Here is a 26,671-nt window from a genome sequence, read left to right as displayed (position 1 = left end):
AAGCCCCGCCCCTCGCTGTAGCTTGCTTTGAAGCCCCGCCCCTGCACAAAACTCCGCCCCTCGCTGAGGTTAGTTCTACTCTGAAGCCCGCCCCACCCAATTGGGGCGCCTCTTCCAGCTCTGCACGCGCTGCCCCCTCAACGCCTGCGCAGTGAGATTTCGACATCCGCGGCGCCGCTCGTTTTAGTGGGTGACGCCTTCCGGAAATGACGAATGTTTTAACGTCAGAGGCCGGAAGCCCCTTGTCTTAGGGGTAAACAAGAACCTGACTGAGGAAGAAGCTGCGGGACTCGGGAGCCGCCTCCATCTTTAAGGCGCCGGAGTTCGCCGCCCGCCCGGGAGATGGGGGGCGTCCTGGGCCTGTGCTCCATGGCGAGCTGGGTAACGTGGGGGCGGGATGGGCCCTGGCTGCGGGGCAGGGAGAGCGCGGTGTCTGGGCCCCGGCAATCCCCGGGCTCCGCGCAGGCCTGCGGGGGCGTCCAGTTCTGTCCCGGAGCTCACGCCCCGTTGTCCCCACGGGGCCTCTGCCGGGGCTTTGCCCAGGCGGGATTTAATTCTCGAAAGCGGCGGTACGGCCCCAGCGGAGCCGCGTCTGGCTGCAGGGCCTCGCTCCCTGACCCGCCGTTCCGCTTACTCTTAAGGCTTCCTCCTTACTCTGGGTCGTGTCCCTCGCTGCCGTCCTCCACACAGGGAAACGGCTTAACTCGGCTTGTCAGGTGGGCCACACGCTGGTCCCGTTGGCTTGGGGCTCAGCCGAGCTGCCCTGGCCGGTGATGCCGCTCGTCAGGAGATGGAAATATTTACTGCGCAGGAAAATGTGCTGGTGTTTCTTCAGATCTGCAAAAATAGTGAAAATGTAACTGAGACCAGTATTGAGTTTCACCTTTACTGTGGGTACCCTGCAAAAATGCTACCTCCATCTTATTGAAATTAGACATGTCTAGTTCTTTCCTCATGGCTCACTTAGCAGCAGCTGCATCCTCTGTAGCATCTTCTCTCTCACCAAGACACTTTGGTTACTGCAGCACAGTCTACAATGATGTCACTATCACACCGAGCATTGTTAGGTGCTGGAAATTAGTCCTGATTACTCCAAAATATGTTACTTAAAAACTACTCTTCTTAAGACTTAATGTATTTTCCCACTGAGTTTTTAACTATTACCAACTCCTCTGTGTTTGTTTTTTTCCCTCAAGATTATCACCGGCTTGCTAATTATCTTGGGAGTCATTATTCTATGTACCACTACAATTTACTTGATGTTCAAATAGGTAGAATACTAACAAGAGTGGTTTTGGAGCTTTTGGGTAACTATTTGTAAATCAGTGGGACTTAGTGTCCTGATTAACTTAGGTGCATTTAAAAATTTTTTACACCGTGTTTTGAATGAAATACTGTTGGTTTAAAACTGAAAAAGTGATGTACAGTATTCCATTTCATTCTGTCTTTTGAAAAAAATTAAATATCTTATGTGCTAAGTGTAGAAATCTAGTGAAAGTGAAGTGCGGGAAATACAGTAACTGTAATGAGGGTCTTGTAGGACATTTGTTGTTGTTTAGTAAAACCCATTTACAATTAACGGATCTGCCATTGGTCATCTCACTCCTGCTTGCGTGCGCAGTGCACTATCATGCAAAAATCACCAGTGGGTCTCCCTTATTCAGGATTAGTTAACCATGTAGAAACTTTAATTTTCTAATTTCTTAGAATTGTTAAATTAATAAATGTAAGCTGTCTTGCTGATGTAGATGTAAATATATTATGTATATTTATTTCTAATGAGGCGCAGAGATCCTTTTTAAGTGTGTGCAGTAGAAAAATGAAGTGTTAGAAAATATGTTAATTCACGTGTTAACCAGTTTAGAGATGGTGATATGATTAGACATAGTCACGTTTAAAAATATGCTACCTGGTCTTGCTTAACCATTGGGTAACACTGTTTTTAAAATGACTGTTAGCTGCTAATGGTGTTACTAACATAAAGCATGCATTAATTCACATTTGCAAACATAACTTATTTTCATAGTGTAGACTTAGCCTTTCTAACCTCTAAATTCTAGCTCTAACAAGGCCTGGATATCTAGATAAGTGTATATAGAAAGTGACCCATGTGCACTCTCTGAAAATAATCTGAGCACTGCTTTGTACAGAGTCACTTCCAGAGTCAGCTTGCAGCCCTCTGGATAGGTATATGTACATATACATGTTTTGTTTTGTTTTTTAAATTGACTTGCTATTGCTTAAGCTCTCTTTTCTTCCCCCTCCCTGCAAAAGCTCAAACAAACTAGCTTCTGTTCCTCACTGCTGCCTTGCTTTCTTCATCAAAATGCTGAGTAACTAAATGCTTGGAGCGCATGCAATGCATGATGTCTTGTTAAAGTTATAGGGTTAGCTCTCTGGTTTCTGAGATGTTTTGATGTCTTGCTTCCTGCTTTTTCCTCTCCTGTAGTGGAATCGCAAATTTCGCCCACTTTTAGACCAAGTCTTGCATCCGATGAAGTGAGCTGTAGCTCACGAAAGCTTATGCTCAAATAAATTGGTTAGTCTCTAAGGTGCCACAAGTACTCCTTTTCTTTTTGTACCTTGTGAATCAGCTTGCTGACCCAGCATGTCTAAGATCATGTCTACACTTAATGGGATTGACACTGCTGTGATCGATGCAGCGGGGGTTGATTTAGTGGGTCTAGTGAAGACCCACTGAATTGACCACAGAGTGTTCTCTGGTCTACTCTGGTACTCAGCTTAATCTTGTTGTTACAGTGGAGTCGACGGGAGAGCGTCTCCCTTTGACGCAGTGTGGTGTAGACACTGCAGTAAGTTGACCTAAGCTACGACAACTCCAGCTACGTTATTCACATAGCTGGAGTAACGTAACTTAGGTGAACTTTCCGCAGTAGTGTAGACAAGGCCTGAGTATGTGAATAGGTTGACCAGACAGCCTTTTAAACCAACATATTGTTCAATCTTAACTGTAGAAACAAAGCATAACAAGAAGAAAAGACTTTTAAAACAGTAAGCAGTGTGCGTACATGTCTGTTACTTAACGCCATACCATCCTGAGTGGGTCCATGCAAATCTAACTTCTTCAGATACTTCAGCAGGTCTTGAATGTTTGTTTTTGTTCCTCTGAACGGCTCCTGAACAGTTGCCTCCCTCCTTAAAGAATCACTTTTTATTCATCCAGAGTTCTTTGGTCTCTTAGATCCTTGGCTTTTTGTCCCTGCTGTCCAAAACCAGTTTGGTGGGCCTGAGTGGGAGGTCAGTTGTCTGGCCAATGGCTCTCCCATTCTCCTGGAACAACCCCCTGTGTTTGCTGAGGGAGAGTCATTGTTTCGCTTTCCCATTTGTTTTGCAACAGCCCTGTTGATTTAACCCATATAGTCATATAGTAAACATCCCAATATTTAACCTAATATTGTCATATGGTAAACATTCCAATAACCAGATCAACATTCAGTATACGTAAATTGTTACAGAGCAGCTCCATGTCCACCACAATGACTAAATTGAGTTGGGACTGATGAGTTCAGTTGAAGCAGCGATCTGTACAGTAATAGCTATGATTCATTCTGCAATGTACCTGGACAAAAATTCTTTTAATCCTAAATTTAGGACATTCTCACTACATATCATAAAATGATGCGAATAATAATGAGTTAGCTCATCTGTTGATACGCTCATATCTGGGGAGAAAGTAATTCAGTACATGAAGCACATACTTTGCCTGCTCAATTTGCTCAAACACATTTACTTGCCAAAAATTCCTTTTTGCTATATTTCCCTGAAACAAAGAGTGGCTTTAAGAAGCAGTTGCAAATTATGTGTTTACAACAAAGATAATATTACATGTCTTCACTTTCAAGGCCCTTCACAGCCTATTCCTCCCCTCCCTGTCTCTTACTCAGTTTCCAAAGGTCAGCTCCCACCGCTGATTGACTGATAATGCCAACCTCCATTGCCTGCTTGTTAAATTTTCAAACACGTACCTTCACGTTTTCTCCCATGCTACTTTTCAAGCTTGGGATAAGCTCCCTGTAAACATCTGCAAAACTAACTCATTATCCCTCTTCAAATCCCTTCTTAAAACTCTCCTTTACCGTGGTGCCTACAAAAAACTTGACAGTGATTAGGCTGCTGGTATACTCAGACCAGTGCCGATCCTGCTGATCAGTATTGTCTTGCTCTTTCCTTGTTTTCCCCCCGTTGGTTTGTCTGTATTCATCCAGTGTCTCTTGTCGTATACATAACTTGTAAGCTCTTTGAGGTAGGGACAGTCTTTTTATTTTGTTTATACAGTACCTAGCACAGTGCAGGCCTGGTTCATGACTGGGGTTCACAGGTACTATGATGCTACAAACAATAAGTAGAACCTAAGAGTTACGAACACCAGAGTTAAACTGATCAGTCAACCACACACCTCATTTGGAAGTATGCAATCAGGCAGCAGCAGAGACCCTCCTCCACCTTCCCAGTTGCCCCCCCCCACCAAAAAAAAGCAAATACAGTACAGTACTGTATTAAATGTAAACTACTAAAAAAGGGAAAGCAGCATTTTTCTTCTGCATAGTAAAGCTGTATTAAGTTAATGTTTGGTTGTAAACGTCTTGAAAGAACAACCATAATATTTTGTTCAAAGTTATGAACATTTCAGAGTTACGAAAATGTCCATTCCTAAGGTGCTCATAACTTTGAGGTTACTGTAATACGTATAAGTAGTGTGCCTAGGAATCTCTTGTTCTGTGATGTGCATGTGTAACTGCCATGGATGCAAGCATGAGATGTCAGGACATGATTTTTCAGAGTGAAGTTGTGACCAAAAGTCACAAATTTTAAAAAAATGAAAGCATCCGCCTGTGTGATAGTCAGGCGTTAGGACCGAGGGACAAGGAGAAAATTATTCTTTATTTATGCTACTGCTTTACACTTTTGCATCCTTAGTTAAGAGCAAGCTACAGCAGTCACTTGAGCACTGCGTGAGTGACTTATGACAAAGGATCCTAGTTTTCTGTGATTAGAAAGTCCAAAATTCTCCAATTAAAACCCCCCCCATAAAAATCTGTGTTTTTCTGCAATTAAAATGAATTGCTTAACTTTAGTTCCCAGTGCCACAATATGTATAGGGATTGGTTGAACACAATGTTTTCTTGGTATATAGTAGAACTCCATTTATCCAAGTGTCCATTATCTGGCTCTCCATTTTAACTGAAACATCAGCCTCATAGAGCTGGCAGTGGCTGGGGCTCAGGCAGTCAGTCGGAGCCCCTGCCCATCTCAAAACAAGGGAAAGAAAGCTCTGCCAAGCCCATGATTCCACCCAGCAGCAGCCAAAAAATCCTGGGAAAAAGATTAGATGCAGACTCTGGGATATGGAAAAAATAATCTGGGTTATGGGTGTTGTTTTGAAGAACAAGTCGGTTTTGGAGCATCGTTTAGGGAAAGGTTCAGATCAATGTTAGAACACCAAGTGGTGGCTTTATAGCTTAAGACAGTATTTGTCATACCCTGTCACAGTTACCAGTCTGTTGATTGCCATCTGCCCAAACACCTCTTGAGTTGTAGATCTTAATGGAAAAATCAAGAGCAGAAGCAAAAGGTTATTGGAGCCTTTTATGTGTGGAAGTGGAGGGGAAATGGACTAGGATTGTGCTATCTAAGTGCTATAACGCTCCTTCTGTAGCTTTATTTATACTCTTTTTGAAAGGTGTTTCTGTAGTAGAGTATTGTGATAGCTCTTGGCTGCTCCAGCTTTGAAGAACAGCAAATACAGATGAAGAGGGTAAAAAAGATTGGGGGTGACTACAAGACCACAGGAAACACTGAACTAGCATTAAGTGATTCTGATATTGGTAACCTAACATTTCCACTGAAAACTACATGACCACCAAAGTTTAGATATTAATCACCTGTCCACACTACCTACCATAGAATAAAACAATGTTGTTCCCTTTTAACTAAATTATGAAGAAAACTACATTTAAAAAGAAAATATCTTGGGGTGATCCATATTCCTAGATATTCCTTTCAATTATTATAATCTGATTGACATTCACTTGTGGAGTCCCAACCGCATTTAATGCAATCTTTGGGTGGGAGAACGCTGCTTAGAGACAAAATGTTATAGGTTTGCAATGAAGTAATACACATTTTCCTGTTTAAGAGCAAACTGCATCCAGATGTGCTAAAGCAATGAGTGAGTTATTTTGTCCTCAAATATAACACTTTTTCTCAAGGTATTGGCAATGGTAGAAAGGAATACGGTACAACTGAAAATACTTGCTAAATATGAACTAATTTGTGTGTTCCATTTTTGTTTTACTCTTGAATTTTCAAATCCTTTCTATATTGTGCAAGTTAATCAAGTAATTGGGAATTACCTGGTGTGTCTTGGTTTGAATAGCTGCCAAACTCTGTCAATAAGCAATATATTTTTAACAGAAGGATTGGACCATTTTATTTCTATTACAGAGGTGCTCAGAAATCCCAGTAATCGACATGAATAGCCCTTAAACCTTAATATACAGGCATGTAGAAAATGACAGTCCTTCCCCAAAATGTCTGAGTATATAGATAAAAAAAAACCTAGAACAGCAAAACGTTAAACACATTTCACAGGCAGAGATTTCCTTAGCTAAATAAGAACTGACCATAGTGCAACACTTAAGGCCCCCTCTGCACCAAAGTAACCCCAAGCCTGTGAACTCTCTCCCCCCAAAATTAACAATTGTCCTTGAAAAACAGAAGTAGTCTGCCTTGTGCATTGATGCAGACTTTAAAACCTACCATTGTAAATGTTAGTGTAGAAACCTAATCTCATGGAACATTCACTGGGCTAGACAAAACAATGTAACATGCTATGGGGAATTATCTTGCATTGATAAGGAGGTGGGCTAGATTTTTCCATCACTAAAAATCCACACATCCTGCATAAATCTTTGAATAACCTAATAAACAACTCATAATTGTTTAACGTAAACTGCTCTATAATCTATCTTTCCTCCAGATACCATGCTTATGTGGCAGTGCCCCATGTCTGCTGTGCCGTTGCTGCCCCAGTGGAAACAACTCTACCATAACTAGGCTGATTTATGCCTTCATCTTGCTCCTTGGAGTGAGCGTTGCCTGCGTCATGCTAATGCCAGGAATGGAGGAACAGCTGAAGAAGGTCATTACTTTTCCGCTTTCATGTTTTGGTAGACCAGATGTTGCAAAATAGTTGACAGTCATATACTTTCATGATGTCATGCTTCATGTGTGAAGTACTTACATTGCTACTAGTAAACATGCTTTTAATATTATTTGGAGTCATCAGATAGTCTTACAAGTTCTGTTTAAGTATAAGCAGCTGAATCTTGAAAGAAGTGTAGTGTTAATTGGTATGCAGTTGTTATAAGCAGCAGCCTTCAGAAATAAAATTGAGTCTCTTGAATTACTTCTTAGGTTCAAGAACTGCTTCAGCACAACACATTTGTATGTAGAATAATACATTTTCTGGTTTCATTGTGTTCTACTTGCTAAATTTTAGCTTTTAAATCTGAGACTATGTAAGGTGAAATCATTTTTCTTAGGTGACACATTTTTTGCTAATGGGAATAAGCAATTTGTAGTGCAGTTGATTCAACTGATTAAAAGAATTGTGACTTTTCTAATATGGTTTGCTAGTCATGTATTGAACAGACTGCTGTAATTACATTAGAGGTCCCCAAACTGGGCAGACCCCACCCTCCCCCACCTCTGGGGTGTGTGTGTGAAGGAACATCTGGGGGCATGGTGGGGCCCGTGCCAGTCCCTACAGGGAATTAGGGAGGGAGCACCGTTCAGCCCTGCTCCCGGCCCTGCACCTGTCCCCAGCCTTGGCACGGCTCTGCTTCTGGCCCCACCACAGCCACAGGCTGTGACTCCATTCCCGGCCAAGGCTGGGAGTGGAGCCGCACCTGGCCGCAGGCCTAGCTGCTGGCCCCCACGGCAGCCTGGCTGTGGCTCCATCCCCAGCCTTGGCCCTTGGCCATGGCCCCAGACCCACCCCCAGCTGCAGCCCCCTTACTTCGTCCATGTTGCGGACAGGGGTAAGGGGGGGGGGCATGACTCTCAAAAGTTTGGGGAGCACTGACCATTTACATACTTAATCCTAGTATCCATTTTTTTATCTTAGTTTTCTCAATTAAATGTTACACTCCTTAACCCCCATCAGATGTGTATCTTGTGGTCTTGTCCTTCGTTAAAATCAAAGTGTTTGTAAATGCTCTTTATGCTATGGGAGAGTAACCGCTTTAGAACTTGGGGAAAGCCATTTTAACCATTTGGGAAAGATATATTATGGCCTTGTAAAGTGTGGTTTACAGTACATCAGACTTTAAAGAGTTCTTACTAATATCCTGATATGGACAGAAACAGAGAGATACTATCAGCTATATTTTTTTAGTTGTCCCTGGTACTTTGCTCTTAATTAACTGCAGTGCCTTTTTGGAGGCTTTTATTTTTCATGTGTCCAAATAGACCTAAGGATGTCTGTCTAAATGGGCCATCTTGATTATCGCTACAAAAGTGTTTTTTTTTTTTTTCTCCTGCTGATAATAGCTCATCTTAACTAATTAGCCTCTCACAGTTTGTATGGCAACTTACGTGTGTGGGTGTATATATATATATAATCTTCTTACTATATGTTCCATTTTATGCCTCTGATGAAGTGGGCTGTAGCCCACGAAAGCTTATGCTCAAATAAATTTGTTAGTCTCTAAGGTGCCACAAGTACTCGTGTTCTTTTTGCAGTTTATTTTGTTTCATTACCGTCATAATAGTTGTCATCAGAAATATATGCAGCTCTGGGGCTGTTATTAGTGTTGTTTCAGACTGGTAAATAGAACTTAAGTTCCATTGTGAGTCCCAAAAAATTGATGGTGGCTCAGTTGTGTTGTCTGAATTCTCTTGGGGGGGGGGGGGAAGTGTGTATGTGTGTTTTAGTAAGTTTGTTTGTTTTATAATTCTAATCCACACATACAATTAATTGTTTTTAAAGCAAACCTAATCTGTTTGTTGGACTACCTGTTTGCATAGCTGCATGAATTATGCAATGTTGTAGTTTTAAGTGAAATATTGTGGTGTAAATAATTTTACAGAATTAAGTGATGTATATTTTTATTAATAAAATGAAAAATATATCTCTAAAATGCTTCTGATGAACAAATATCATTGAAACATTTTGTGTTAATCAATCATAGATTCCTGGATTTTGTGATGGAGGGATTGGAACAACTATTCCTAATGTGCATGGTCATGTGAATTGTGATGTCTTAGTCGGATACAAAGCAGTGTACCGTGTGTGTTTTGGTATGGCCATGTTCTTCCTTCTGTTCTCCTTGTTGATGATCAAAGTAAAGAGCAGCAATGATCCAAGAGCAGCAGTGCACAATGGGTAAGATACGAGAACAACAACTGTGACTGTTTGGTGTGTATGTGTAATACAGCTATTTTTGAAAATAACAGGTAAACGCTCCCGTGAGATTGACTGTGCTATGAAAAGGGAATTCTTTAGCAGATGGAAGTATAATGCAGGCTCACAGATAAAATATTTTAGGGAAAATCATATTAAATTAGTGAGGGAGGGGGGAGATGAACGTGAACACACCCCTTCAGTTGTAAAAGCTTACTTTCAGAATTGGAATTACAGTTATGGAAGATCTGTTTAAAGTTGTTTCCACCCCATTCAATAACAAGTCTGTTATTCTTCCCCTTCTTTCTTTTTTTGGTAGAGAAATTATTTTGTACTTTTTGAACTTCCAGGTGTTTCCCCTGTATTTTTATTATATTCATATCTAGGATAACCTAACCAAAAATAATTGTAAAATACTAGTTCTTCAAGAAGCTGGCTGATTATATTGGTGGTCTTTCCCTGACTCTATTTGTGCACAGTATAGTTGTTTAAACCAGTGGAATCCAAACTGCTGTCATTGGAATATAGCTCAAAACACATAAGACAGTTTCTGTAGTGCAAACTCTTAGCACCCATAGTGATAGCTGCTGAACAGAGTATTTTCCAGATGTTTTACCGCAGAAGATGAAGATTCATCTGCTGTTACCCACAAACAATCGCATAATAAGGAAAGAGTGATTGGCTAGTCTTCCCCATTTTAGTGAATCTGCAAGGATTAGCTGCTTGAGTTCTACTGAGCTCACTTTGACAATTTGGACTTCATTGTATAAACCTCCTGAAATTAATAAAACTACAGAATTGCATTCCCATGCCGTGGGGGGGAAAAGCAGTTTAGACAGACCATGGCAGTCAACTATGCTTTATTTACTAGTTTTATTTGTTTCTTTAGATTTAAATAATAAAAAGACACCTATGCAAAGGTTCTAGGTTCTATGTTGTAAATGCAATAGTCAGAGTAATATCCTCTGCGTTAAAAGGCAAATATGAACAACAATGAGACATGAACAGTAATTCAACTAAGCCAGCCTTTCTATCTCCCATCATTCTTGGACCATACCATCAAACCTCTCTAAAATAAATGGCTTTTGCAGCATGCGTTTTATACAAGCAAGAGAAAAGTATCCACTATGCCAGGAGATAATTTAGCATCTTTGATATCTCCCCCCCCCCCCTTTTTAAGGCACTTATTAAAAATATATACAAATTCTGCATGGTGTGAAACCTTTTAACCTAAGAGACCACTTCTCAAATAACCTGTTGTGGCAGATGTCTTTGTCCTGGAGACTCATGTTGTCTGCTCCTGAGGCTGAACTGTCAGACCAATTGCTGTCCTGTTTCAATCCTACCACTGGAATTTGCTCCTCTTGGTAGCCTGTTAGAGTTAGTCTAGCAAGATTCTGAGCACAAGGCAAACATATCTAGAGGGTTTAACTGTTTTGTTATTACTGAAAAATTATATAGTAATGTAGTTTTAAACATCTCTGCCAGAAGCAGTGGTGTCTTCAGTGGTACCCATTCAGGGTAGTTGCATGTAAATCATGTCCTTTAATTATACATGTGTCTTCAACGATGCTCTTTAAATCAGGGACAGCAAGACTGTACTGCAGAACAGAGACCTTGTATTTACCTATGCATATCCGTCAGTTTTTCCACACTTGCGTATAAGTTGGAGCCATCAGACAATATCTCGTGGGACAGTTAATTTAGTTGTGTAAATTCATAACTGCGAAATGAGTGCTATCTAGGCAGTTCCCGTTTTTATCAGTGTAATCAAAACAAAAGCCTACAGAACTCCAGCAGCCTCTATGTAAGCCAGCAGTAATCCTTGGAATGCTTAGCAATTTTAGACTGTAGGAATATAGTATTCTTCCCAAAAATTAAACCAGGTAGGTAGATATTGGTACTCTAAGCTTTTAGGTAATCTGAAAAGGATCTGGAATTAAGCATGTTATTTATGCAAAGCTTGGACCTATTCTTCCTTTATCAAGGTTATTCTTCCAAGCTGATGAGGAGGAAATCAAACTCCTCACATAGATTCAGAAGCAGGAGTTAATGCATTATAGATTGTGTAATTAGTGCACTGAACCATCCAGATTTTAAAATAAGCTTTGCTTGCTTTTAAAATTCATTATGTGCTCCTCCCCTAGTCAGTTTGATGTGCTTCTCCCCCCAAATTGCAATTTGTTCCTCTATAGAACTGGATCCCTCAAGCTGGGGTAGGAGAGAATCTCAGCATGGAAAGGTGAAGAACTACTCAACTAGATTTTTACCTCTGATGTCATCGTTTTTTGCTTTGTATGTGTTACTGGACATATGTTTCTGTATTATTATTATTATTATCATACTACTTAAGAACCCTAGGCATGGACCAGGACCTTATTATTTTGCTTTGTCTTTTGAGCTATATTAATTTTTTATAGATGGGACTGGTAGTACAACCTATAGTTAAGGTTGCCCGACACTTCCTATTATAACAAACTGGAGTCAGGATTTTATAACTTTGCTTGGCTTTGACTATTCAGACTGAAATTTCCCATGCTGGGTGTCTACCTGAGGCTGAATTTTTAAAGAAAATTTAGAAAAAATGGTCAGCCAGTTCTGAGAACAAGATTAGGGAAATATCCACACACATGGGCAAAACAATGTGTTACAGCCATTTTGTTGAGAAGATCTAGTCCCTCCTTGCTTTGGAGTAGGAGCTTCCTATGTGGTTAGATGTACCTTTTACTGTACCTGTGGGGGGGGAATACTGAAATATAGCTAAATTATAAGCCTTTCAAAAATCTGCTTTTGTACGCTCAGGAGAGACTTGCTGGTCTGGCAGCTAAATTCTTCAGATTCCATCTGCACTAAGCATGCTCCCCTCCACCCCAGGTCTGCAGGGGCTGAGAAGAACTTTCCCTACAGTTGCTATTTCTGGTTGTGGGCCGCTACAGTACTTGGCACAGAAACTGAGAGCAGGGAGACTTTCTGTCCTGGGAGCCAAGAAGGGAAGGAAACTAAGGGTGATTTCGGGGGAAGATAGATTTGACAAGGAGGTGGAATGAGGGGACGATGGGCACTGCTTGGTCAAGGAAATTGGGTGAAGAAGTCTGAACAGGGTGGGGGGAATTGGGATGAGGAGCCTAGAGAGGGAGACCGTCAATGGGAGCTGTGGGGAGTGGGCTGCCAACATGGAGCCTATGGGGTAGAATAGAACTGTCTAGATTAAGAGTCTAGGAAACAAGTACAAAACATCCACTTTAGCAATTTAAGATTATAAAATGGCAAGACAGTGTTAACCCCACCCCCGCCAAGACTAGCAATGTGTAAATAAAACAAATAAACTTAAAGGGAATAAAATAAAAGTGGATTTTTTAAAATTAAAAACATGTAATTTTTATCCACCCTGGATTCAACTGTATGGTACTATGCGTGGGACATCAGAACAGGAGTTTAAACTGACATCAAACTCAGAAGCTGTCTATATACAACCGGGACTAAGAACAAAAACTGCCTAGTCTAAACTTCTTGATGCTTCTCTTTGCCTCCCTACAAAAGATATTTTAATTTAGTGTCAGTATCTCCTGTATTCTGAAGGAGTAGTTAATGGATACATTTCTCAGATACGCACAAACAAGGAAGCAAAGATTATGTATTTGAAATGCAAGCTAAAATAGGCAAACTTTAAGTCCTGTCATTTCAAATAATTAACTTTCATTTACATTGTGCTCTTTTGACTGCTTATAAAATACATCAGTTATGTGAGCACAGACACAGATTAAAGTTTATTACTGTACATCCCTTGATTTTGTTTGTTTTTGTTTTTGATTTCTTTAGATTCTGGTTCTTCAAGTTTGCTATAGCAATAGCAATTAATGTTGGAGCTTTTTTCATCCCAGAGGGACCCTTTACGACTGGTAAGATAACACTGAATTACATCTTACTGCATGTGATGCAGTTATGGTTTATTTTAAAATAAACCTCTTTAAATGAAGCTGCAAACCCTATTTCTCACTATTAGTTTTTTCCCTTACCCCTAAGATTGAGCGGTAAAACTTCCATTGCTCTGAATTGATTGTGTCTGATTTTTCTTTACAGTGTGGTTTTATGTCGGCATGGCTGGGGCCTTCTGCTTCATTCTTATTCAGTTGGTCCTGCTTATTGACTTTGCTCACTCTTGGAATGAATCTTGGGTTGAAAAAATGGAGGAAGGAAATTCAAGATGTTGGTATGCAGGTAACAGAACTTTTATCCCATTTCAGTGTGCATTTTGAAAATCTAGTGGATGTGAGATGTACCAGTGTAGTATATAATGCCATTTTGCCAGGAATGTAATGTACAGAAGAGTTTCTGCTTTCATAGAATCATAGAATATCAGGGTTGGAAGGGACCCCTGAAGGTCATCTAGTCCAACCCCCTGCTCGAAGCAGGACCAATTCCCAGTTAAATCATCCCAGCCAGGGCTTTGTCAAGCCTGACCTTAAAAACCTCTAAGGAAGGAGATTCTACCACCTCCCTAGGTAACGCATTCCAGTGTTTCACCACCCTCTTAGTGAAAAAGTTTTTCCTAATATCCAATCTAAACCTCCCCCACTGCAACTTGAGACCATTACTCCTCGTTCTGTCATCTGCTACCATTGAGAACAGTCTAGAGCCATCCTCTTTGGAACCCCCTTTCAGGTAGTTGAAAGCAGCTATCAAATCCCCCCTCATTCTTCTCTTCTGCAGGCTAAACAATCCCAGCTCCCTCAGCCTCTCCTCATAACTCATGTGTTCTAGACCCCTAATCATTTTTGTTGCCCTTCGCTGGACTCTCTCCAATTTATCCACATCCTTGTTGAAGTGTGGGGCCCAAAACTGGACACAGTACTCCAGATGAGGCCTCACCAATGTCGAATAGAGGGGAACGATCACGTCCCTCGATCTGCTCGCTATTCCCCTACTTATACATCCCAAAATGCCATTGGCCTTCTTGGCAACAAGGGCACACTGCTGACTCATATCCAGCTTCTCGTCCACTGTCACCCCTAGGTCCTTTTCCGCAGAACTGCTGCCTAGCCATTCGGTCCCTAGTCTTTAGCTGTGCATTGGGTTCTTCCGTCCTAAGTGCAGGACCCTGCACTTATCCTTATTGAACCTCATCAGATTTCTTTTGGCCCAATCCTCCAATTTGTCTAGGTCCTTCTGTATCCTATCCCTCCCCTCCAGCGTATCTACCACTCCTCCCAGTTTAGTATCATCCGCAAATTTGCTGAGAGTTCAATCCACACCATCCTCCAGATCATTTATGAAGATATTGAACAAAACCGGCCCCAGGACCGACCCCTGGGGCACTCCACTCGATACCAGCTGCCAACTAGACATGGAGCCATTGATCACTACCCGTTGAGCCCGACAATCTAGCAAGCTTTCTACAAACCCACCTTATAGTGCATTCATCCAGCCCATACTTCCTTAACTTGCTGACAAGAATACTGTGGGAGATCGTGTCAAAAGCTTTGCTAAAGTCAAGAAACAATACATCCACTGCTTTCCCTTCATCCACAGAACCAGTAATCTCATCATAAAAGGCGATTAGATTAGTCAGGGATGACCTTCCCTTGGTGAATCCATGCTGACTGTTCCTGATCACTTTCCTCTCATGTAAGTGCTTCAGGATTGATTCTTTGAGGACCTGCTCCATGATTTTTCCAGGGACTGAGGTGAGGCTGACTGGCCTGTAGTTCCCAGGATCCTCCTTCTTCCCTTTTTTAAAGATTGGCACTACATTAGCCTTTTTCCAGTTATCCGGGACTTCCCCGGTTCGCCACGAGTTTTCAAAGATAATGGCCATTGGCTCTGCAATCACAGCCGCCAATTCCTTCAGCACTCTCGGATGCAACTCGTCCGGCCCCATGGACTTGTGCACGTCCAGCTTTTCTAAATAGTCCCTAACCACCTCTATCTCCACAGAGGGCTGGCCATCTCTTCCCCATTTTGTGATGCCCAGCGCAGCAGTCTGGGAGCTGACCTTGTTAGTGAAAACAGAGGCAAAAAAAGCATTGAGTACATTAGCTTTTTCCACATCCTCTGTCACTAGGTTGCCTCCCTCATTCAGTAAGGGGCCCACACTTTCCTTGGCTTTCTTCTTGTTGCCAACATACCTGAAGAAACCCTTCTTGTTACTCTTGACATCTCTGGCTAGCTGCAGCTCCAGGTGCGATTTGGCCCTCCTGATATCATTCCTACATGCCCGAGCAATATTTTTATACTCTTCCCTGGTCATATGTCCAACCTTCCATTTCTTGTAAGCTTCTTTTTTATGTTTAAGATCTGCTAGGATTTCACCATTAAGCCAAGCTGGTCGCCTGCCATATTTACTATTCTTTCGACTCATCGGGATGGTTTGTCCCTGTAACCTCAACAGGGATTCCTTGAAATACAGCCAGCTCTCCTGGACTCCTTTCCCCTTCAAGTTAGTCCCCCAGGGGATCCTGGCCATCTGTTCCCTGAGGGAGTCGAAGTCTGCTTTCCTGAAGTCCAGGGTCCGTATCCTGCTGCTTACCTTTCTTCCCTGCGTCAGGATCCTGAACTCAACCAACTCATGGTCACTGCCTCCCAGATTCCCATCCACTTTTGCTTCCCCCACTAATTCTACCTGGTTTGTGAGCAGCAGGTCAAGAAAAGCGCCCCCCCCTAGTTGGCTCCTCTAGCACTTGCGCCAGGAAATTGTCTCCTACGCTTTCCAAAAACTTCCTGGATTGTCTATGCACCGCTGTATTGCTCTCCCAGCAGATATCAGGAAAATTAACATAAACAACTGAATGTATGGAATGAGAGAAAATGCTATGTGTTACCTCTTCTGTCCACCCATCGGCCCTTTACGTGCTTCCCCTCTCACTGTCCTCACACTGCTTTGCCCCTTTTCCCCCACTTTGCTGCTCCTCCATATCTCTCCCGGCAGGGTGCGTCCCACTCCCAGCGCTGTGTGGAGAACGAGCCACTGGTCGGAGTGCTCCGCTCACCAACAGTCTGTCCGGCAGGTTCCTTCCTTCCCCCACTGCCTCTGGCTGGGCCAGCACCCTGGGAAAGCCCGGGGCCAGGAGGAGCTGAGCCGAGCCCTGTGTGTGCCAGAGCCCCACACAGCGCTGGAACAGGGAAGCTTCTCCACCGGTCAGCTAAGCTCTGGAGTGGCGGGGGAGAAGCAATTTCCAGGCTGTTCACACCCCAACCCTGCAGGCTCCACAGCTGCCCCCTGAACAAGAGCTTAGCACCCTCTTCACCTGTCCCCCTCCACCCTTTCCCTGGTTCCTTCCCCCTGAGAGTGCAGGGCTGCTGCTCCATCCCCTCATCACTCTCCCCTGCTGAGTCATCTCTCTGGCCAGTTCGGCTAAGCCCCGGCAGTCAGGTTATCTGGTTTCTTGGTGCACAATACATCCTTAGGGCTTAACCCATTCCTGGCTGTGCTGTGCCCGGGGGACAGGAGGCATGTGGGTTATATTGGTGGCCAGCAGCAGCCTAGAGGCATTAGCTGCCTTTTGGCACTTTGCGGGCAGGAAGGAACAAGCTGTTTCCAGCCACAGGGGAGTGGGTTTGGGGCGGGGGAGAGATGAGCTCTGCAAATACATGGGCCAGGTCATCCCTCCCCCCCATCCCCTGTGGCTGGAAGCAGCATCCCTTCCCTCCCTCACAGTGCCGAAAGGCTGCTGCTCGCCACATTCTGGTGTGAACTGTTGCAGAAATCTGGAAGGGGGCATGTGACCCTATGTAGCCCTGTTTCCCAGCCCACCACTCCCCACGTCCTCCACGTGTTGCCTCGGGAAGACACGGTGTCAAATCCCAGGAGAGGTGGGTCCATCCCGTGGGTCCAGCCAGGTATGGAGGGTGGAGAACGCTGGGCGGGGAGGGTTGGGTCGGTCGGTCGGTCACACCCCCCCCCCCCCCGTGTGAGAGGTGTGTACGGGAGTGTGGATGTGTCACCTCTCCCCGTGTGTGTCTTGGGGGTGTGTGTGTGTGACCCTTCCTGATGTGAACCTTAAAGATAAGGTAAATAAAAAAAAATCCAACTATGCAGTATTTCTTTTTAACAGAGGCTCAGTCAGCTTGATGTTAATTTGAAGGTTTGTACTGCATAGTTCTGAATGATTGCTGTTGATCTCACTTCAATATGAGTAATTTTACCAGGTGTCCCGTAATCAGCATAGGGAAATATGATCACTCTAATTATCACAACTAATTTTTTTTCTGTAAGCCTCTCCTCTTTGGGTATGTATGGTTAGTGGGTCAAAATAGAGGAGACGGTTAAAATCACGGCACTGGAGTAATGAGATCATAATAGCTGATCATAAAACTTACGATTTAATTTATTTCAGGAGGCAAAAATGGCCTAGTTGGTTAGTTTTCTGTTTGCCTGGCAAGTCTGCTTTTTGAAAATGTAGTTTATCAGATTCTTGTAAGCCTACATAATTCTACAAAAGATATGTTGAATAAGTGTATTGAGAAATAAGCTGCTTATAAATGCCTCTCCACAGATCCAGATTTTATTGGTTTTATTTGGGGACAGTGCTGTTAATTTAATTTAGACACATTGCTACAGGTTTGTCTGTCTTGCTTTAACCAACTCCTTGGTAGTTGTAGAGATACCCAGTTGAAGTGTTGGAGCAAAACTAAAGCCTCATGTTTCCCATTGATGGTGGTATTTGTCTTTATGATAGCGCCTTGAGGCATCAGGCAGAATCAGGGCACCATTGTGCTAGGTGCTATTCAAATAATGCAAAAAAATTATCCCTACCCTAAAGAATGTATCTAATTTAAATTTTTAAAACACTTTTCTTTAAGTTTCAGTGTTAATGTTTTTTAAATGTGTCCATAACCATTATCTGATAGAGTTTTGTGGATTCTTAATATAGCAGCACAATCATAAAATATTCTTTAAAGCTAATAATGATGCTTCTTTTAAGCAAATTTAACTGTTTAAACTTGTTTAAATTTAACTTGTTTGTCTCCCTTCACAGCTCTGCTGTCGGCTACAGCTCTAAATTACCTGCTGTCTCTGGTTGCTGTTGTCTTGTTTTATGTTTATTACACTCATCCAGAAGGCTGCTCTGAAAATAAGGCATTCATCAGTGTTAATATGTTGCTGTGTATTGGCGCCTCTGTAATGTCAATTCTGCCTAAGATCCAGGTATGCTGTGTTCTTCAGTGAATATATATATATATATTTTTTAACCCAGAAACATCTCTATAGCTAACATTTTAACCGTGGACATTTTGTCAGCTGCCCAATTTAGTTTTCTCCATGTCTCTTGCATATAGGAGTCTCAGCCAAGATCTGGTTTGTTGCAATCTTCAGTGATCACCATTTATACAATGTATTTAACCTGGTCAGCTATGACCAATGAACCAGGTAAGCTTGGCAGACTTACATTTTAAAAAAAAAAAAAAGCTGTATTCTTAAAGATAAAGTAGCTTCTTCATAAAACTGTTCAAAATGATAAATGGCAGGAAGGAAGAAAATTCTAGACTAAGAAGACAATATTCTCTATCATAGTCTTCTCTTCCTGCCTACATATATTTGGGGGACCCATTTCATAGAAATGGAAGGTTGGAATGGGCCCATCCCTCTGCACTGAAGTAGGATAAAATATACCTACACCAGCCCTCTCGGGTGTTTTTCTAGCATACTCATAAATAGGGATTCCAAGACTTTTTCTAGTACTTAACTGTCTTTTATAGTTAGAAAGCTTTTCCTAAAATTGAATCTCCTTTGCTGCAAAATAAGCACGGATATTGCCTCGTGGATAAAATAGTATGTGAACATGTAATGAAAGACTATCATGCATAAGGGCAATTAAGAGCTTTTTCATTTCCTGACTTCCCGAAACTTCATTTTGCAGCCTTAATGATCTTGTGATGGGAAGGAGGGGAGAGTATGTATGGAATTTCCTAGTGTTCTTAAAAGAAAAACAAACAAAAATTCTACTGTGTTCACCTCTTTTCTGGAGAGCATTAAAACACAGTATTGTACAATATGTACAGTCAGAAGCAGGACCCTTGTCTCAGTCTATGCACAACTTTCTATACCTTAGCTCTGAAGGAGTTTTATTTTCTTCAGTTTGTCTTCTTTCATATGTACCTATGCTTTATTTTGTGGAAGGATGCAGGACTCACTACAGATGTTCCTATTCTCTCTCTCAAAACAAGAATCATTGGCTAACTGTTAAGAGATCACATGACCATCATTTATGTGTACATAGGAAAATTCTTTTAAAAACAAACCCAAACCTCGAGAACTTACATAAATTGCAAAATTTTATGAGAACACTAGATGGCCTCTCTCCCTGGTAAATTTTAAGTTCCTACTTGGGTGCTACAGCTGTTTAAAAGAAGTGTCTTTTTTTATATAAATGGATAAATGCAGGTTTATGGTTTATGCTCTTTTCAGTTCGAAACAATTGAACTCTTTGCTCAAACATTCAAAAATTCCACTGCAGAAAACAAATTTGAAAATCTGCCAAATATTAGCCTTCAAGGTTTAAAAAACAAACAAAATACCCATGACTCTTTAGAATGTAAGGCTTATGCAACCTTAACTGTAGGTACTACTTTGTGCTTCACCGATGTTGGTGCCATTTGGAGACACTAGCCATGGGCTATAACTGCAATAATTATAGGAAAGTAGGAGCACGTTCACTCAGGTTTCTCTCTTCTGTGTTTCATCAGTGCACACTTGCAGTTTGGTAAATTGATAAATATAGTTGAGCTTTTAAAAACATTTGTAGCATTCTTTCATGTAGCTTCAATCTTCAAAATGAGTGTATTTGTGGTAATACTGGTCAGTACTTATTGTGTAGTCTAAGGGCTAGTCTAAACAGAGCAGGAATGCGCACCACGAAAGTGAAATTTCTAAAGTGCACCAATAGATCTGTGAAGACCTTGCTGGCATGTATTAAAAGTTCCCTAGTATGTTTTAACATAGTACGACATACTGTGAACATGTTAAAGCGCACTAGGGAACTTTTAACATGCTAGGAGGGTCTACACAGATCTATTAATGCTCAGCACATCTTACATTTCAGAAATCGCACCCTTTTAGCATACACTAATATTGCTGCTCTGTGTACACAACCCCTAAATGACTGTGGTGTTTGGCTGCTGGTGGTGTTAAAATTTTAGGAATTCTGAAGAAAATGCAGTGTATTTTTGCCACAGTTCAGTAAAGGAATCAGTAAAACACTTCATACATCTTTTAAATGAAGAAACGTTAACTTCAGAGTATTTCCTTGTCTCCTCTAACACCTGTCTTGTATTGACATGACATAATCATCTCTAGTTTGCTTTACTTTTTTTTTGTCCTATGCATGATCTTTAGTCTTTTTTGTTTGTTTCACAAAGTTCTGAACTTGCAAAACTTCTGCATTTACGTTGGACATGAAAATTCCTTGTATTACTGTGTGTTCAGTGTGGAAATAAAAATATTTTGCATAACCATTTACCCTGTTCTTGTTTTGTTTAATTTCTAATGTAATCTCCTTCCCAACTCAGAAAGGAAGTGCAATCCAAGCTTGCTGCGCATGATTGGCTACAACACCACCACCACCATTCCAAGCCAAGGTCAGGTCGTCCAGTGGTGGGATGCACAAGGGATTGTAGGACTTATTCTGTTTTTGCTGTGTGTTCTGTATTCGAGGTGAGATGAATTAATTGGGTTTAAGTGACTTGTACTACTGCTAATGATCAGATTACTACAATTTGATTTTTATTTTGATAATGTACTGTATTCATTTCCCTGAAACACAGCATCCGGACATCCAATAACAGCCAGGTTAACAAGCTGACGCTTACCAATGATGAATCAACACTAATAGAAGATGGAGTACCTAGAAGTGATGGCTCTTTGGATGATGGAGATGATGGTCACCGTGCTGTAGATAATGAAAGGGATGGAGTGACTTACAGTTATTCCTTCTTTCACTTCATGCTTTTCCTGGCCTCATTGTATATCATGATGACCCTCACCAACTGGTACAGGTACACACACTTGAGATGTTGTACTGGTAATGAATGCACAAGATACTACAGTTTTTTTGGATTCAAGTTATATTTTCAGATGTCTCAAAAGAGATGCAGCCTTTTTAGTACATGTACCGGTGTGACAGGAATTCTCAAGGGGTAGCATTTATTGCTATGTACGAAATGAATTTGTCGCTAAAAACTAAGCTCTTATTTAATGGCAATCGTCGTCATTGTTAAGGGTGAGGTTCTGCCACCCTCAATTAAGTGGAGTAGTCCCATTGGAACTTCTATTGGAGTAAGGTACTACCTGAATAAGGATGGTAGAGCCATATTTAACTCGTGACTGACTCACTGAGAGTTCATTTTAACATATAGGAAACCATTAAAGACTCTATTTTGAACAAAAGGAATTTTGTTTAAAAACAAATGAAATTGTAGACCTTTATATGGTATTATGGCTAAATGTTTGTCTTGAATTTCACAGAATATTTAGAACTCAAAGGTGTAGGTGGGTGTGAGTAATTTGAAAAGAAAAAAACCCATACATAAGCAAACATAAATTTAATGCTAGGGAAAAGAGTAGGAAAAGAGACCGACAGAATCACAAAGACTATAGATATCTGCACAGTGAAATAACTGTATGTATTCTGAAATTTCATTGCAAAGGATGAGTGTGTGTGTGTGAGGATTTTTTTTTATTTATATAAATAAATGTAATTGTGAATTATGGGGCAGTAATTCCATCAAGGGGATCGGCCAATATAATGTAGAAGCAATAAATAACTAAGACTGTGCAAGAACAGCAAAGAGAAACTTTAAAAAAAATTCTAAAGAAAATAACTTGCCGTATAGTCCCACTCTGGATCTGTTGCTTCTGAGTCATTTATGGGTTTTATTTGACTTACCCCAAAGTGTTCAGCATCTTTGGAACACCTTTTCAAAAGGGCAAAAGTCATCTTGCATGATTTGTTTCACAGCCAGTAAATACCATTCAGGTCTTGTCTGTCCACAAATATGATCACAAGTTCCTTGTAGCTACGTTTGCTTTTGTGCCTGGTTCACTTTCGCAATTGTTTGACTGACCTGTTGTTGCATTATGTCATCTTACACTTTAACTTTATTTCTGATTTTCTTAACTTAGATTTGAAAGTTTGTCTTGGCTATGTTTGCCCCATGTGTCTAGACTGATGCACTGCTTCTATTGGTTTTTTATTTTTTTATTGTTGCTGGTTGTTTTGTATTCTGTCTTGTTTCTTTGGAATTTTTTAGTTTGGGAAAGCTGAGGGGTTTCAAAATATAGTTCAGTGCACAATTAGAAAATATCTGGACCTGACAAACATAATTGGTATCATTTGCATCTTGAGGGATCTTGAGGATGATAGAAAGTACACATGAAGCTGTCCCCAGGCTGTCAATACCTTGGGCAAGCACTTTGCTGTCTAGTTGTCTTCCCTTGAAGTTTTTTCAGTAAATCTAAGTTGGCACTGAGTGCTTTGAAGAGTAAGGGAGACTAGCTTAATATGAGTTATCAAGAGCTTCCTGTGAAGTGGTCTGTTTAAAACAGGCTTGTAGTGCCTTGAGGCATTTGAATGCTATTCTTCAGAGGAATCCCTCTGAATGGGATCCCAAGACAGCTGATTCTTGCTACCTAGGAAATCAAAGTAGAATCTGGAGATACTCTTGGGGTACTATTTCTTTTTCTCCACAAAGGAGAAGGAAGAAAAAGCTGACCCATCTTCAGGTGGCTTAAGGTTCCCACTTTTGTCCATAGAATTCTAAGACTTACAGAAATTGGAAAGATCAATTAACTCTAAGGCGGGTATCATGGGGTATCTTGTAACTTTGACCCCTGAGGATCTGATATCCAAGCTCCTTTACCTAATCGTGGACCAGATGGTGAGGGTATAGGATTGCACTCTGAATACAGCTGCCACTTCTGAAGTACTGAGTGTAGCTTCCCAACCTTCTAATGAGAGGAAAAGTAGAGAGTGTATTATCCAATTTCACTGTCTGTTTGGCATCCTTGGACCTTGCGGTTAGATGTTACCACCCAGAAGGTGTACTTGTCTTTTTCGATTGGTGGCCTCAAAAACCTCTAACTACCCGCAATAGTGACTTCATAATAAGGTGGGTTTATAGTTGTTGTAAACTCTTGCCAGGAGGATTTTCAGAATTTCACTCTAAATTCAGTTAATTTTTTCATGTCCATGATGTTGAAACTCTCCACCATAAATATTGATGTAAAAACACTTTTCTGATTAACTGTTGTGCACCTAGCCCCTGAATGTTCCAGCAGACAGTGAGTGTTTTTGTTCTTTTTTTAAACATTTTGTTGCTGAGAAGATGTCAGAGAACTCTAGTTAAATAACTGGATGATCATATCCCTCATAATAGTTCTTCAGGTCTGCAACTCCAAGATTGTGTAATGGCAAACTCAGAAGATGGCTGTTAGCCTCAGATTTCTTCCCACTCAGGAGATTTGTAGGGAAGCCAAATAGAGCTCAGTGCACATGTAAACAAGATATTATTGATTGGACTTAGTGCTGTGCTCTGAATACAAGTTTGGTCTAATGTAGAATGAGAGTTAGGAGTTGTTGATGCCTAATTTTCCTTCCCTTGCCTTTTTGGGGAGGAAATAGTTGTTGATGTGTTTGAAGTTTTTTATTTATAGTTTGTTTATAATTACAGGGATCAGCTTCTTTATTTTTGAGACATCTTAGTCTGAGACTATGCCTGTTATTCATTACAGTAATGCTAAGATATTGCATTTGGCACATAGGGGAAGGTGTGTTTAAGGGGGAAGTTTATACCAGGTAACCACAAGAACATTGAACTGATACTAGGCTTGGATATTTTAAGATATGTTCGCAAATGCTTTATCTGAGAATTTACCTTGGCAATGAATTGACTTAATTACTTGAAATGTAATAATATGCTAACCTATAGGGTAAAGAGACTCCAACATTATTAGTTAAATGTGGACAAGGGAGGCTGGGCATTTGTATGAATGTTCATGACAGCCCCATGGTCCTGTAATAGATGAGACCACCATGTAAGAGGGAGACCTGCAGTATCAGACTTGTTTGGCATGCCAGGTTTGAGGGCTGAACACTTCCCTCTTACCACCAGATCCCCAAGGAAGGGTGTAAATTTATGAGTTTATGCGTGAGGAATGGTTAAGATACCTTAATTATGTTTTTGCTATCTTTTTATGTGGTTTGGAGCTTTTGTGTCTTTACTAATTGAGCTAATAAAAGTAGTTACATTCTGGTAATAGCAAAGCTTTCTCTGTTGTGCACACCCAGGTTCCCAAACAGACACTGAACTTATTCTGGAACTAAATCTTACAATCCCCCAGTTCTTTAAATCAGTAATAATCAATAACCACTAATGAATCTGTCTACATTTTGAAAGGAACAGGGCAAAAGCAGTTATTGGTAACGGAATTGTCATGAAGGTTTGCTTGTGCTTCGCACACAACAGGGAAGATATTCTAGGGGTTTAAAACTTTGAGCTAACTCATACACAACTCATCATGAGCCTGAGGCACTGGTAATCTATTACACCAGTCTACCTTCAGATAACAAAAATCACAGCTAAGTGACTCTCCCTGTAACTGGCTGCTTTTTTTTTCTTTTCCAGTCCTGACTCTTCCTATGAGACGATGATTAGTAAATGGCCATCTGTCTGGGTGAAGATATCTTCCAGCTGGATTGGCATTGTGCTGTATGTGTGGACTCTGGTGGCTCCGCTGGTTCTTACAAACCGGGACTTTGACTGAGCTCTGCTTCTCCTCTGAAGGCTTCAGTTCATTTCACCTCTTGTTGAAACTAACAGTATTCCAGACTAAAATGTGGTTGTAAATATGTGTGCGCTTAGTGCCCATGTAGTAGACCATGCCTTGTTCTGCATGATTACCTTTAGATCATGTCCTCTTGTCCTTTCACTAAATGACTTTTCCAGCCAAGCTCAGTGATTAATTACTATGATATTGGTTTTTATAGGAGTACTTCAGGTTTAGTGCTGTGGGTGAGGTAGATGTAAAATCAGTCAGTTTGTTGTGTTCCCCTGCCTCCCCCAATGCTGCGAGTAGCAAAGGGTGCAAGAACAACTGGCTTGGAACTTTATTTAATTAGACAGTTTAAAAAAAACAAGATTTATAGGAGGAATTTTAAGCAAGTTAGGACTACTTTTGACAATTCGTGTTGCCTTGTTTTCAAAGTCAGCCTTCACTAAGTATTGAGCATTTAGGCCAATTAAAATGGTGCATGTTACACTACTATCTGATACCTTGCAGCCCTTTGGCTTGGTCTTGTTTTCAGTGCAATATATGTTAATGCATTTAGCTTGAGTGCTAATTGCAGGAATTTGAACCTATACTTTCAGAGAAGTTAATGTTCTCTTTGGAGTTACTGTGTTAGACATGCCCTATTGCTGACAAAAGGACACAGGAAAAACAAACATGCGGTGAAGATTTGGCCCCAGGAGTTAAAGATATATATTGTAAACCTGTGTCAAAGTATTTTTTAAATACTTGCTAAGTTATATTCTGGCTCTAATCAAGCTGAGAATTTGCAAGGAAAGTAGCATGGCTCTAATCAAGCTGAGAATTTGCAAGGAAAGTAGCAAGCCTCTTTGCAAAAGATGAGTCACTTGCTGGGTGTGACAGCAAATGCTTATGAGCAGTAGTTTGGAGAAAAGGGAATGCTGAAATTACAGTAATTAGACTTGCATTCTATAGCTGGCTTCTATAAAAGTAGTTAATCTTTAAGTTCAGAGTATTAGAACCTGATCTGTTTTAATATCTTATGGTACTGCTTTCTGCTGGTGTCCATTGCCAGCAGTGGATGTGTGCCTGGAAAATGGACTCTGGGCATCAAGTTAACTAGTTGGTCTGATTAAAAAACAAACTTGTACAGAGTTTTGTGTAGTTCTTAAATTTTAAATGCTATTGTGCTTTGTAATTACATAAACTGGTGTGTGTATGCTCTAGGGGTGATGTTGAAACGAACAATCTCAGTGGGAGTGAATCCAGAGCTGTACTTCAGTAGTCATAATCTACTGTATGGTGTTTCTACTGCTGTCTCATGTAGCTAATTCTTATCTCATTTAAAAGTTTATTTTAAATTGCTCAAACATTAGCATAGGCTAAGTAAGACTGACTTGTTAGTCAGAGCCTGTGACCTTTGAAGGCAGATGAAGCCAATACTGTGTACAGTCATTTTGAACATATTACCTATCAATAAACAAATTCAGATAAAGATGTGG

The 26,671-nt window shown here is 41.0% G+C and overlaps 1 protein-coding gene across 1 annotated transcript; it reads left to right on the top strand.

Moving 5' to 3' along the window:
* The first annotated feature begins 220 nt into the window (after positions 1-220).
* Positions 221-26,664, top strand: SERINC1 (serine incorporator 1). Its single transcript, XM_084622837.1, has 10 exons — positions 221-381; positions 7,001-7,162; positions 9,216-9,409; positions 13,247-13,326; positions 13,508-13,645; positions 18,403-18,572; positions 18,704-18,794; positions 20,933-21,077; positions 21,188-21,418; positions 25,046-26,664. Exons 1-10 carry the CDS (start codon positions 343-345, stop codon positions 25,182-25,184), a joined length of 1,389 nt encoding a protein of 462 aa, XP_084478963.1. The 5' UTR covers positions 221-342; the 3' UTR covers positions 25,185-26,664.
* Positions 26,665-26,671: the final 7 nt, after the last annotated feature.

The sequence above is a fragment of the Lepidochelys olivacea genome (genome assembly GCF_965140295.1).
Source record: "Lepidochelys olivacea isolate rLepOli2 genome assembly, chromosome: 3".
In the NCBI taxonomy this organism is placed as follows: domain Eukaryota; kingdom Metazoa; phylum Chordata; order Testudines; family Cheloniidae; genus Lepidochelys; species Lepidochelys olivacea.
The sequence above is the reverse complement of the archived record's forward strand: the minus strand, read 5'-3'. Positions and strand labels throughout refer to the sequence as shown.